This window comes from Aptenodytes forsteri, unplaced genomic scaffold (assembly GCF_000699145.1).
Source record: "Aptenodytes forsteri isolate BGI_AS27 unplaced genomic scaffold, ASM69914v1 Scaffold82, whole genome shotgun sequence".
NCBI lineage: Eukaryota > Metazoa > Chordata > Aves > Sphenisciformes > Spheniscidae > Aptenodytes > Aptenodytes forsteri.
In genome coordinates, this window is record NW_008795490.1 from 9,869,772 (window position 1) to 9,881,943 (window position 12,172).

At 38.0% G+C, this 12,172-nt stretch overlaps 1 protein-coding gene across 1 annotated transcript in view; it reads left to right on the forward strand.

The window, feature by feature from the left end:
* MTFR2 (mitochondrial fission regulator 2) overlaps positions 1-10,232 on the forward strand; it is a 10,985-nt gene extending 753 nt beyond the window's left edge. The window contains exons 2-8 of the mRNA XM_009281579.2: positions 630-761; positions 1,152-1,256; positions 1,500-1,624; positions 3,723-3,940; positions 5,112-5,412; positions 7,751-7,934; positions 9,410-10,232. Coding sequence (XP_009279854.1) covers positions 630-761; positions 1,152-1,256; positions 1,500-1,624; positions 3,723-3,940; positions 5,112-5,412; positions 7,751-7,934; positions 9,410-9,508 — 1,164 coding nt within the window. The 3' untranslated portion in view covers positions 9,509-10,232. The remainder of the gene's footprint in view (positions 1-629; positions 762-1,151; positions 1,257-1,499; positions 1,625-3,722; positions 3,941-5,111; positions 5,413-7,750; positions 7,935-9,409) is intronic.
* The last annotated feature ends 1,940 nt before the right edge of the window (positions 10,233-12,172 follow it).

Here is a 12,172-nt window from a genome sequence, read left to right on the forward strand (position 1 = left end):
GGGGCGGCGGGGGCTGGCTGTCTCCTGCCGGGCGACGCCTGGAGACCTCCTAGTGCGGGGCGTCTTGTCTGCAGCCGTTGTGGTTACGGGGAGGAAGGGTCGTCACCTCGGAGCCGCCGCGTGCTTGCGGTAGGACGGGCTTTGCTCCCTGCGTACGGTTGGGTTTGTCGGTACGGGAAGGCTTGACTGGTATAATTAGACATGCTGCCCGCATGTGGGATTTCGACGGGTCACTGTTCCGATACAGCCATTCAAGTGGTTCTTTTTTCTCTGAACAGAGGGGAAAAAAATCAGTAACTCTAGCTGTTAATGTTCTGCTATTTTAAATGAAAGGCTACATAACGCTTCCCAAGTAGCAGTTAATCCTGTGTTTTCAGAGACCTGGGAAAGGTATTGTATGGGAAACTGGAAAAGTTAACTGCTGGAGTAAGTCAGGGTCTGATGTTAGAGCGTGAGTTTATGGGCAGTTCTGTAGTCACGGGTGTTGATAGCGAGGCACAGCTGCAACTTGTAGTTCTGGGGAAACTCTTATTTATGTGAAACTACTAATGTATTTCTAGGAGTACTAGTTTGAGCTATCCTAGTTATTTTCTGTTTTCATTATCGGGAGTTCTTGGCTTTTTTGACAGGCCATATTTTTGGAAACTCGCATATTTGGCAGCAGTATCAGTCGTACAATCAGAACATGCCTTCCTTCAGCAATCTCATCAAGAAGGCATTTCCAGCAGTTATATACAGTCATAAGGAAGTATCGGGTCAAGGTACATTAAACTTATTTCACTTCTTTACCAATTTTTTTCCCCGAGACTTGTATAGATGCATATGGTTACTCAAATGTGCACTTTTTCTTTTGTCGGTAGCTCAGAATATTACTAGCTACATGATGTAGCTGCTACATTCTTTGTTGGTCTTTGTGCCACTCTAAAATATACTGAGTACAGGCTGTATCTTGGTGGTGTTTTGGAAACGGTCTGTTAAAACCAGTATAGCCCTCTTTGGACTTTCAGCTTGAGAACAGCATTGAAAAGTTAGGTTAACCTAACTGCGTTATATTTAATTACATATAACATTAAATAATTTAATTACTTTGATTGTAAGAACTGAGGGCTTTGATTTTTGCTTCTCAGATTAAAAGTTATTCTGATTTTTAGGTCATATCTGTTTGCCAAAAAAAGGAATATGGATCTACTCGAAGTGTTGTCCGTAGACTTGGGACAATTCTTTCCTTAGAACCCTACCCAAGACCTTATTTTCAAGTAAGTGATTTATGGTTATACATATGCTTCAACTATTTAAGCTTTCTGGTTTCTTAATGTAGTGATAGCTTTCCTGTTCTTCTTACCTTGCGTAACTCTTGTGTTGCATCCCTTATGCTCACTGTTTTCAACTTGCTTACAGCACTGTTTAAAAATTCCTTTTACTGAGGCAGAACTTCTGGTATGTGCTGAATCTGGTTTGTCTTCATACATTTTTTTTTTTTCTTGTTTGTTTGTTTTTAGCTTGTTCAAGACCCAAGTCCTTTCGGTTATGATGAACAAAGCACAGCTCCAGCTCCTGTAGCTCCATCACTTGCTGATGTCCTGTGGGTGGCAAATGATGAGGGACAAGCATTTACTAGACTTAGGTAAGCAAAAGTAGAATATATGCATAAAAAGGAGTAATAAAAGTAACTTTCGTCTTCTATAAAAGTAACTTACGTCTTCTCTTCTTTGTGGTGTGTCATTTTGTGTGGTTTGTTGTCCCGTGTCCCGTCCCCCCCGTCCCCCCCCCCAGCCCTTTCAGGCTTCCAGCTAAACCAACCCTGGAAAATTTTTGGGTTTTTAGGGGGGCAGTTCCTGCATACCTGGAATTCTTACTATGTAGAGTATTATTATCCAAAAGATTTCTGAAATTTGAGTCCCCTCTTTTCTCTTCCTAATAGCACGTCAGGTACATTACTGGTATTTTAATTTGTTTTCACTCACAAAGTACTTTGTGAGAGAGGGAGTTTAAGGGAAACTTGTGTATTGCAACATACAAGATGATTATTCTTATCTTTATCGTTTTAGTTTACAAGCATTTTGATAAACATTATAAAGGGAAAAACAAGAAAAAATATTTAAATGTCTTCTCTTGACGTCGATTACTACAGTGCTATGTGTGTAAACCTTGATGGTTGCTTTGATGGAAAAAAAAACGTAATTTCTTTATTTTAAAAATTTACCTTGAATATAGTTTATATAAGTCTTTCTAGCTTTTACAGAGTGCTAAAGGAAAATATTTTTACAATAATAAAATATTTTAAATACCGTGAAATGACAAATTATTCAGGAATGTGCAGACACAAATAGCATACAAGTCTCTTCTCCCTCCCCCCCATCTCCCACTAGAGAAGAAATAGAAATTTGGCTTACTGTTCCTCTAAAGAATCTGTTCAAAATCAGAGGATGAGTCAGAGCCAGAACCAAGATAAAAATTTGGACACTTGTATTGTCTTGTACTACATCTGTATCGGACAATGTAATTCTGCTTCATATTGGCATGTGTTTGTCTGTGATCTTTGTGCTGCTTGCTGGTAATGGTACAAGAAACTGATGAAATGACACGCTTTTTATTAGAGAATTTTGAGAGAAGTTTTGATAAAGCTGTGTTTCATCTTACGATTCCTGAGATGTTACTGTTGAATTATGGAAGTTTTTTTGCAGCAGCTGTAAATACTGGAAGAGTAAGAATATTGTTAAAAGGGACTGAGGCCTGTTTTGTCTTGTTTGTGCTGTTCTTTAGCCTGTCTGATTCACAGATCTGTGAAAGTTCATTCTTTTGTTGTTTTCATTCTTTGTTCCTCCTCCTCTCCTGGCTCTGTGGGATGTTTTTCAAGAACAAGTATTCTAATTGATATCTTTTCCTTCTGAGCCAGTGTGAAGAGCAAGGCTTTCTGGCAAATCAGAAAGCACTGCTGCAGGTCTGATTTGAAGTAAAAGGATGATGAATGTAAGGGAAAAGGTCTGGTTTTGTTTCAATCAAAACTTAGTACATCTTGAATAAATAAAGTAAATTTAATTTCTTTCTTTGTTTCATAATGAAATTCTGGTAGTTTGAGTTTACACTCGTTCTGTGTTTTAAGGTTATTTCTGCAGGTGCAGACTTGAAACAATTTTTAAAATTAAAACCTGAGACTTGTAGCACAATTTTCTAATTCAGTCTGTGTTCATATGTAGCTTACAGAAGATGAGGTTCTTGTTCTGTAAGTGTGTATTAAAATCCATTATTATTTTCCAATATATTTTCTGAAAGATTGCAACTTCTTTGCTGCTTGCAGTGTTCATCTTGCAGAGTTTGATAAATGACTAAAATGTGTGAAGCCTAATTAAGAGATCTCCCAGCCTTTCATATCTACTGTTTCAGGTAGGGAGGAGGGAGAGACACCTTTATGGTGTCAGTCTAATAGTTATTGAATAATAACAGCTCAATCCTACATTATGACCTTATGATGTATAATCTGTCCCTGAGTAAATTATCTGACTATTTTTTATGATGTGTTTTCAAGGATCTGCATTGTACTTAAGCAAAGGGAGACTTAAAATATTTTTAAGGTTATGAGTAGTTAAAAGTTTAAAGTTTTCATAAACAGTTTGCAAATTTATATCTTGCTGAATGACGATAACTTGCTTGAACTTGAATAAGTTTTGAGATGCCCATTGCTGGCTTAGCCTTTTGAAACCATGTCTTGTGTTGCTTTCTAGGACTGAATTACGGAGAAAAGAAAAAAGTACGGCTTGTCGTGACGTGACTTCATCTATAGATTCAATACAAAGTGTTCAAAAAAACAGTACAAAAAAAGACAATCTTGTTGATCAGGCAGCATTCCAGAAAATTTCTGCACTTGAAGATGAGCTAACCTTTCTTCGTGCTCAGATTGCTGCGATTGTTTCAGCGCAGACATTGGGAACCATTCCGCCACGTAAGTCCTTCTGGTTTGAAGCAAACCAGTTTTCCTTTCTTAGCTTTAGAGTTCCTGTTCACAGCTTGCCATGTCTGATATTGATAGAGAACATCTCTGATTTCTCTAACTGAAGTTACACCAACAAAATTTACAGAATATAGTATTTTGTTTCTCTTTTCAGTATTTGGCGCCACCTCCCCCCGCTTTTTGATGCCTGTTTGCCAATTTTGAATGCAGTTGCTCCTAACTGATCTTTATACTCATTTCCATGCTTGTGAAGGAGCTTAGTAACAACACTATCCATAGGCTACCAGTTACTGCTTAAAAAAGTTGCAGACGATTAATTATCCCTTTTGGGTTTTGTACTGTTTCTGACAAGTTATCAAAAGAATGGATTAAAAAAAGTATTCTAAGGAAGTCAGGTTCAGGCTTTAAGAAAAACAAATGCTGCCATAGATGTGTCTAACAGCCACTAGAGTATCAAAGATTGAAGTTCATATTGGAGACCAACTATCTTGTGATTTATTTTTTTTTTTTAACACCACCCCACCCCCACCACCCCCACCCCCCCAAAAAAAAAAAAGTTTTGACGTCTTGATTGTCTTACTTGCATTGTGATTGTTGAAACATTTGAACTGGTGTGGGGGAGTTACATTTGTGTGCGTTGTGTGCCAAGTGAACTTAAACAGTAGTTCAGGCACCTCTGTGGTTCATTAGGTGTTCTCTTGGCTCTTTTTTTGTCTCTTCTCCATTGCACTCAGTATTGTAGTCTGTTCTACATGTTTTATGGTTATCTTTGCTTTTGCTTCATGTGGGATATTCTAACGTTCAGGCCATTGAGAATGAACTGTATGTAGTAGCAGGCTGCTTTGCTGTTGCAGTGCTGCTTTGCTGATTTATCTAGTGCTTACATTGAAGAGACAAATGGAGAAAATCAGGGCAGCACAAGACACCTCAGATCCATTATTTCATGTGTTCTGAATCTGTGGCTTTGAAATAAAAAATGTTCTTTGTTTTAAATGTAATTCTTCTGTGGTATAATGTGTGAGGTGTGCAAGAAAGTGCTCTAAGAGGGCTGTCTTATCTTGACTTAAAACTGAGTCATCCTACATGTTGCTTAATATTGTTAATTGTGAACGTATACTGACTAAAAATAAGATCACTATTTTTCTTTTATAACTGCATCCAGAAGCCTTTAAAACATTCAGCACTCCAGATGGATTTTACCCAGTGCCAGCCATGACTTCTACGCCATTGCCCGTCTCTCAGAATCACTTTGTAATTCCCTCGCCTCCTCCACTTCCTTCTGGTGTACCATCTGGTGCTGATGCTAGTAATTCGGCAATTGAACTTATAAAACAACGTCGTGCTGCAAGAAACAGTGGTTCAGCTACAGCTGATAGTGCTGATCACCAGAGGACAAAGAACATTCCTAGTATGATGGATGTTTTGAAAGACCTAAACAAAGTTCAGTTGCGAGCTATTGAGAGGTAGGTTGAATTGAATGTGTATCCAAGTAATCCAAGACTATGTAAGCATCACAGCACTTAAGTAGCACCAGAGAACACCAGTGTGAAACATCACTTAATAAGCAGCTACTGCTGACAAACTTAAGTTGGCAACTTGTAAGTTCACAGCTTGGAATGTAAGATACTTGCGATATGGCTTTTAGATGCATTTAAAACATGCTGAATATCACAGCATTTAAAACTAGTTTCCTGCTTTAATATACAAATCTCAGGTTGGGGTGGGAAGGTGGGTGTGTTGCTATCTGGAGATCGCTTACAAAGTTGCCTACACAGTCCCAGGAAATTGATCTGAATGAATAAAATTTTTGGATTCACTGTGGAAGGACAAATTCTTGGGGAAACATTGGAAAGCTACTGTTAACATACCCGAAGTATTCTGGTCCTAGCTTTGAAGCGTTAAAGAAAATATATGCTGTATCTTTTATTGAAAATGTTTTGTAAATTTGTATTTCAATAGTGCAGTTGGATTATAAATACTTTTAATGGTCTACTGTTTTGATGCACAGTTGATGTCTTACAAAAATGCATTACTAAAGACTGCAAGATGTCTTTGGGTCAGTGTTGCTCTGCTGTGCTAGGTGTAATAGAGGTTGTCAGATGTCTTTTCTGAACTTTTTGAGTTGAAAAAGTATGTAAGAACAACTGAGTCTATAATGAATATTTGGAGCTCTTAATGTGTGAAGAATGTCACCAAAACTTAACTGCATTCTTATTTCAGCATTTTCTTAACTGTGAGCTTTATCCCTGAAAATAACTAGGACAAGTCTTGGGCAAATTATGCATATGCAACTCTAAAGCATATCTTTACCATTTTGATGACATTTTCATAGTAAATAAAGCAAATATAAAGTGCACTTAGGTAAACCTGTGTGTTTCCTTATGTATGTTTTCTTCCATATAACTCCATGTACGGTGAATGAAGAAAGTGAAATGTTCAGGTTAACAGTTTTAACAACCATCATGTTGAGCAGGGGCATAATTAGTAGGAAGCGGCAGGTGTGCATCTGAAATGCTTTCTGGATTTAGGCATCTACTTGTATTCTGAACTTAACTGAATAATGAACTTACATTGTTGGAGAGAGTAATGATGATCAAAATTGCTATAATCTTTCAGGTGGGAGTCTGACAGTAGTTTAATGTGTGCACTGTAAAGGGAAGACCTCTGTTCTCAGAAGTTGAGAGCCTGAAGATCCCAGTTTCTACTACCTGAGCACCAGCTTATACGTTGGGCAAGTGCTCTAACAGCTTGATTTTATAGGAAGGGTGGACTCGGTCCTTTCAGGTTTCACGTTAAATGACATCTACTGCTACTGCCAGACTTTGAGCTCAGTGCTGTCAGTATGCATTAATAGGTACAATTCATTGTCCTGGAGATAGCACTTTACCAGCAGAAGTGTGAATATATCTAGATGCCGCCACCCCCAAATATCTCGGTGGTTAGGAAGCCTTTCTTATGATTTATTTTCTTGGGCTAGTCACTAATTTCCACATTTCTGTTAGGTTTTGGGGTGCAGGTGCTGTTTTGATCTTAAGTCTCTGTGCCTGTCTCTTGATTTTGAATTTGATAACATTTTTTCTAAATTAAATTACAAACTACTTTTTAATTTTTGCCTATAAGATTTTCTTATTTGGATGCTCAGGTGCTCGCTTGGAGGGAAAAGCTGACTTTGAAGCCTTTGTGCCAAATCTGATGATGATTTTTTTTTTTTTTTAAATAATGAAACTTGAGTTCAAGTGTGGTTTATAAATGGGGCTTTATGGTCACCTGGCTGCGTATTTGACTTAAACAAAGTGGTTGTTTTCTTTAAATATAATTGCTCTGAGGAATTTTTTAAGTTTGCTCTTTCTCATGAGACCATAGAAAGGCATACTGTTCCGAACTTAAAATTAATGAAGTTTAAATCAAATTATGTTCACAATGGTTATGAAATGTTAGTGAGAGATTCCCACTAACATACCTTAATATAACTTATAAGCGAGACCTGCTATGAAAGCTGCACATTTTGCTTTTTTTCCTCGTTATTTGCAATACTTTTTAATTCTTTGTATTGATTTCCTGATATTTTTATTTATGGAACAGCATCAAGTTGTATTTTCAAGCTAAGAATCTGGCTGACAAGTTGTTGGGTGTACTTGTATTAGTCCTCTTTGGTGAATTGCTGTAAAATAACATTAGCAGCATTATTTGTGTAATCGGGGATTTACAGGATAAGGTGTATATGAAAGCGTGTCTCTAGATTTTGGATCACTCAGCACAGGATTTAAGGGCAGGAGACAATAATTTTCTTTTTTTTTGTAGGTCACCTGGAGGTACTCCTCTTTCTAGACCCAAAAAGAGGCAAAGTTCAGATTGGGATCCAGTTGCTCTACTAACTCATGCACTAAAGCAGAAATTTGCACATAAAAATGATGAAGATGATTCCCTGGACAAAGAAAATCGATCTTTTGATAGCTCCCCGTTTTCTAGTCCAGAGATCCCACTGGTATGTTTTTATATAAGAATGTGTTTTTATATTCTTGAAGTGACTGCTGTTTTCATGGATAGTTGCAGAGTTTTCATGAGTCTACAAATTCTCTACAATGTTTTTAAGTGATCAGCCTAGGTAGTTGCTTTTTTTCAAGTATAATCAAGGCAGAGAATCTCAAAGATTAAGTATTTTGGGTGGATTTAGACTGGTAGATACACTCCTAGATGCGCCAAGAGGAAAAACTTAGAAGACTGACTTTAAAAATTCAGCTCATAGTTGATTGAACTATGGACATTTGCTTGATGGTAACTGGCAGGTATCCATGCATAGAAACTAGTGACTGACTAATTTTACAAATAAAGATACTAGGAAGGTACAGAGAGGTCTGACTAACATGTGCTATGTGTTCAGAAATTAAAATGAAAGCATTGGCTGTAATACTTGCCTTTGAGGTAGCATCACTTCCACACAGTTTGCATCTTTATCTAGAATGAGACGTGATTCTGAATGCTGTTGCAAAGCCCATAAAAAATACAGGTTTTGGTATGAACAAGAAAAGTGGTAGACAGAGCCATCGGACTAAGGTGATTCTGAGCGCTGGTTTCTGTAGAGCAGCCTGTGCAAGCTACTTCAACTTACACAGTCTAGCAGTACTGTTGGTTATTTGTTAGAGACTTCCACAAACTTACTGCTTAGATGAGATGGATAGAAATGGGTGGCAGTAATTTAAGTTTCCTTGCTTAGCAATCTTTGTATCTTGAGTGAGATAAAGATTTGGACTGTGGCATTTGTTAGCCTAATGGAGGGAAATAATAATGCAAAACATATGGAAACCCAGACATTCTTTGAAGGCTGCCGCTTATATGCGTGGCTAGCTGCCTGGCTGAAAACTTAAGGAAAACTAAGGTGTGTGTTTCTATTTCCAGCTATAATGATTATTATTTTTTTTATTTCAGCTGCCACAAGGATTTTGCAAACAAAATGTAGCGTATATTTTACAGACTGTAGTGAGTCAATAGCTCTGGTGCAGTCTTAATAAAATTAGAAACTTCTTAAAAACAGCCAGACTTGTATTTTGGATGCTGCAGACCATTGCATTACATAGCTGACATACCTGATTCTAGACACACAGATCAAAGTTAGATCCTGGAACAGCTTGTTTACAGAATAGCTTTTGTTCCAGGATCTAACAGCTGAATTATAAAGTCGTGGAAGAGAGACTGCTTAAGGCCAGCATGTTCAGGAGTAGATACAGAAAGATGGGCTTTTTCTGGTTAAAGCAGAGTAATCTCATGAGCTTGTAATCAAGCCTCTAATTGTTTACCCTTGAGTGTTTTGAAGAATAAATGTACTTAAAGCAATTGCACAGGCTGTTTTATTCTTCCTACGTTAAGAGAAGCGCAACAACTCTTCCAAACTGTCTTTATTGTCAACATCTTCTCATTCAGTTGTCTTGGGTATAATTGTTTACTTCCAACCCTGCTCCCCAGGTTGGACGTTGCAGTCTGAAGCCAAATGCAAAATCTAGCCTTATAAGAAGTGATGAAGTTAAACAGGTATCGACATGGAAAGCGAGAGCACATATTTAACTGATGGAGACTTCTGAGGAAACTTCATAGTGTGTATAAGTGGCGGCTCCACTTTGAAACTGCTCTAAGGTGCTGTAATGTTTTCTAGAACATGTCTCTCCTGTGCTGTTGAAGTTTGGGTTGTAGGGTTTGTAAAATTGCCTCTTCCTTCTCCTTGGTTTCCCAGCAGCCAAACTTGTGAATGCAATGCACCAACCATAAAAAGGTTTTTATTGCTATGGAGCAGTGTGTTTGAAACTGGGAAATGCAGGAAATAAGTGTGTGTGAAAGAAAAATAATTATTGGTGTGGCAGCTGAGGTGTGCACTCTGTTTGCACTTCAGTGTAAATAATGAGGAAGTGTAAACTTTTTGTTAGTGTGTTCTATATAACTGACTATATAATTAATGGTAGCTAATACTGTTTCATTAGAATGGTATAGTTGCCTCAGTTTTCTTTGCAGCTTGCTTACGCAACTCCATATTCCATGTGCAAACAGTATTCTAACTTATTTTGGGTCAGTAGATAATCTTATGTTTGTGAAAATTTGTCGTGCTGTAAGTAAACTGCAGGTTTTCTGTAAAATGCCTATAATATGGGGGAGTTGTGTTCTGAGATAAAAAAGACCTTGTAGAGAGATCTGCTAGCACACAGTCTAAATTCCCTATGTAAATAAACATTAACTCCCTCCTTGGCTTCTCCATATGAAGTCTGTTTTGTTCACAAGAGTTTATAAAATAAAACTTTCTTTATATCATAGGTGTGTGGTAGTGGCATTTTGTGTTGCAGACTAACTTTTTTGTGTCCTAAGAGTTGTCCATGTTAGCTTCTTAAATTGTATTATCTAAAATGGATTAATTACCTAAAATGAATTAAAGGAGAGCTTACATCTGCCAGAGTACTTGTAGTCCCTTATTTACAAATTTATTACTGTCCACTGCTTACAATAGCTGCCTTCACTTAATCTTTTGTCTAATGAATCCTGATGTATAAAACAAAAATCCTATCAATTCAGCTGTGGACTGTGTCCCTTGTATATCCTGCATGTCTTCTATTTCCCTGCCTGCTTACACAGAGTAGACTGGCAGCTGGATTCTGTCTTACTGACGAGCCTTATTTGCACAGTTGTAAGAAATTACTGTGCAAATCCCATACTTCGGTTTTAATTTTAAAAGTTATTTTTTGACTAAAACTGGAGCTCCAGTGACTTGCTATTTTATGATTCTAAAATTATGTCTTCTAGATGTTTTTTTCTGAATTTAGTAATTATTGAACTTTATCACATTCTCCCATTCCTCTCTCAGTCCATAACAGTTCGACCTTCCCTTTCTTTCCACTTTCAAAATACACATTTGCTGCATTCTCTACCTAAACTTGACAACTGCTATGAAATCCATGCAGAATAGCCAGCTTGGCCCTCTACTTAGCAATCTTACCCTCTTCTGTCAAAGCTCCCCATTGTCTTTTGTCTGCTGCTCTGGTCTCCAATACACTAGGGAAGCAGGGAGCAACAGTGAAGGAAGTCCATGCAGTGCCTGCAAAAGAGGATATGTAGGCAGGTGAATCCTGGTGAGCATAAAGCCTATGAATCAGCTCCCTTTTGCTCAGTATCTGCAGTGTGACAAGGTGGAGCAAGTTATCTCCTGTGTTATATCAGCTTTCGCAGATCCAGGGGATCTCGGGGTTTGTGGCCATTCCATTGTGACTGATAAACGTGAAGGTGGAATTCTTGCTGTAAGAGTGAATTAATCTGCAAAGCCCTGAATACGGTAGTCCTCTCTCTCTTCGCCCCCCCCCCCACAGTTCAGGTGCTTTGTGACCACCAGTCTTCTCTTCAGGAAGAACTGTTGTTTTGGACTCCTTTTATGTGTTTTTTCTGTTCTCTCCAGAGTTCAGCATTTAACTACAAGTTTGGCCTACAAGAGCATTTTGCAGTGGGAATTTTGAATTTGAAAGTGTCTTTCCATTTTGGAAGGGAATTCTCTCAGAAATTTCTTAGTACCTCTTAAACCAAGGATCTAGTGTCAGACTTCAGAAGCATCTGCAAATTTTGGTGAGCTGTGTGACCCTTCAGGTTACTATCTCTGATTTTTGTGTCAGTCTGATGTGAATTGTGTGGTAATAGAGTTTGTAGAGCTGATGAGCTTCCTTAGGGAAAAGATTAAGTCATGCGTCATGTGAAAAGAGTAAGTCATGCCTCATGTGATTTTTTTTTTCAACTATGTACCACCTACACATGTTAAGAGAACAGATTCTTTGTTTTATGTAGTTCCAGATGTAAATTGGGTTAGGCATTGAGCCCTGGTATACCTTGAGAGGTCTGTGGGTGCCATCTGGTAACATCTGACAGTTTTCAATACTAAGAAGTTGCAAAACTTAAGACAGTGATGTTTAGTAATGAAAAGGTTAGCACCCATTGCAGAGATTTTTCTCCCTTTCGGAACTAATGGGAACGTGGCTTTGTCATCTTATTTTCTTTTACTAAAACATCTGTATCAACAGCTTGGAAGCAGCTTGAGGTTCTCTAGTTATCCATGCCCACCTAGAATCCATGCCCTGTTTACCTATGAATAACCTCGTTTACATGAGGTCCCTGACTGAACTGCTCAGTGACAATGCACCTCCTAGAGATGCGGTAGTGATATGGGGGAGGAGGAGGAGACTCAGGAACATGAGCGGATCTCTA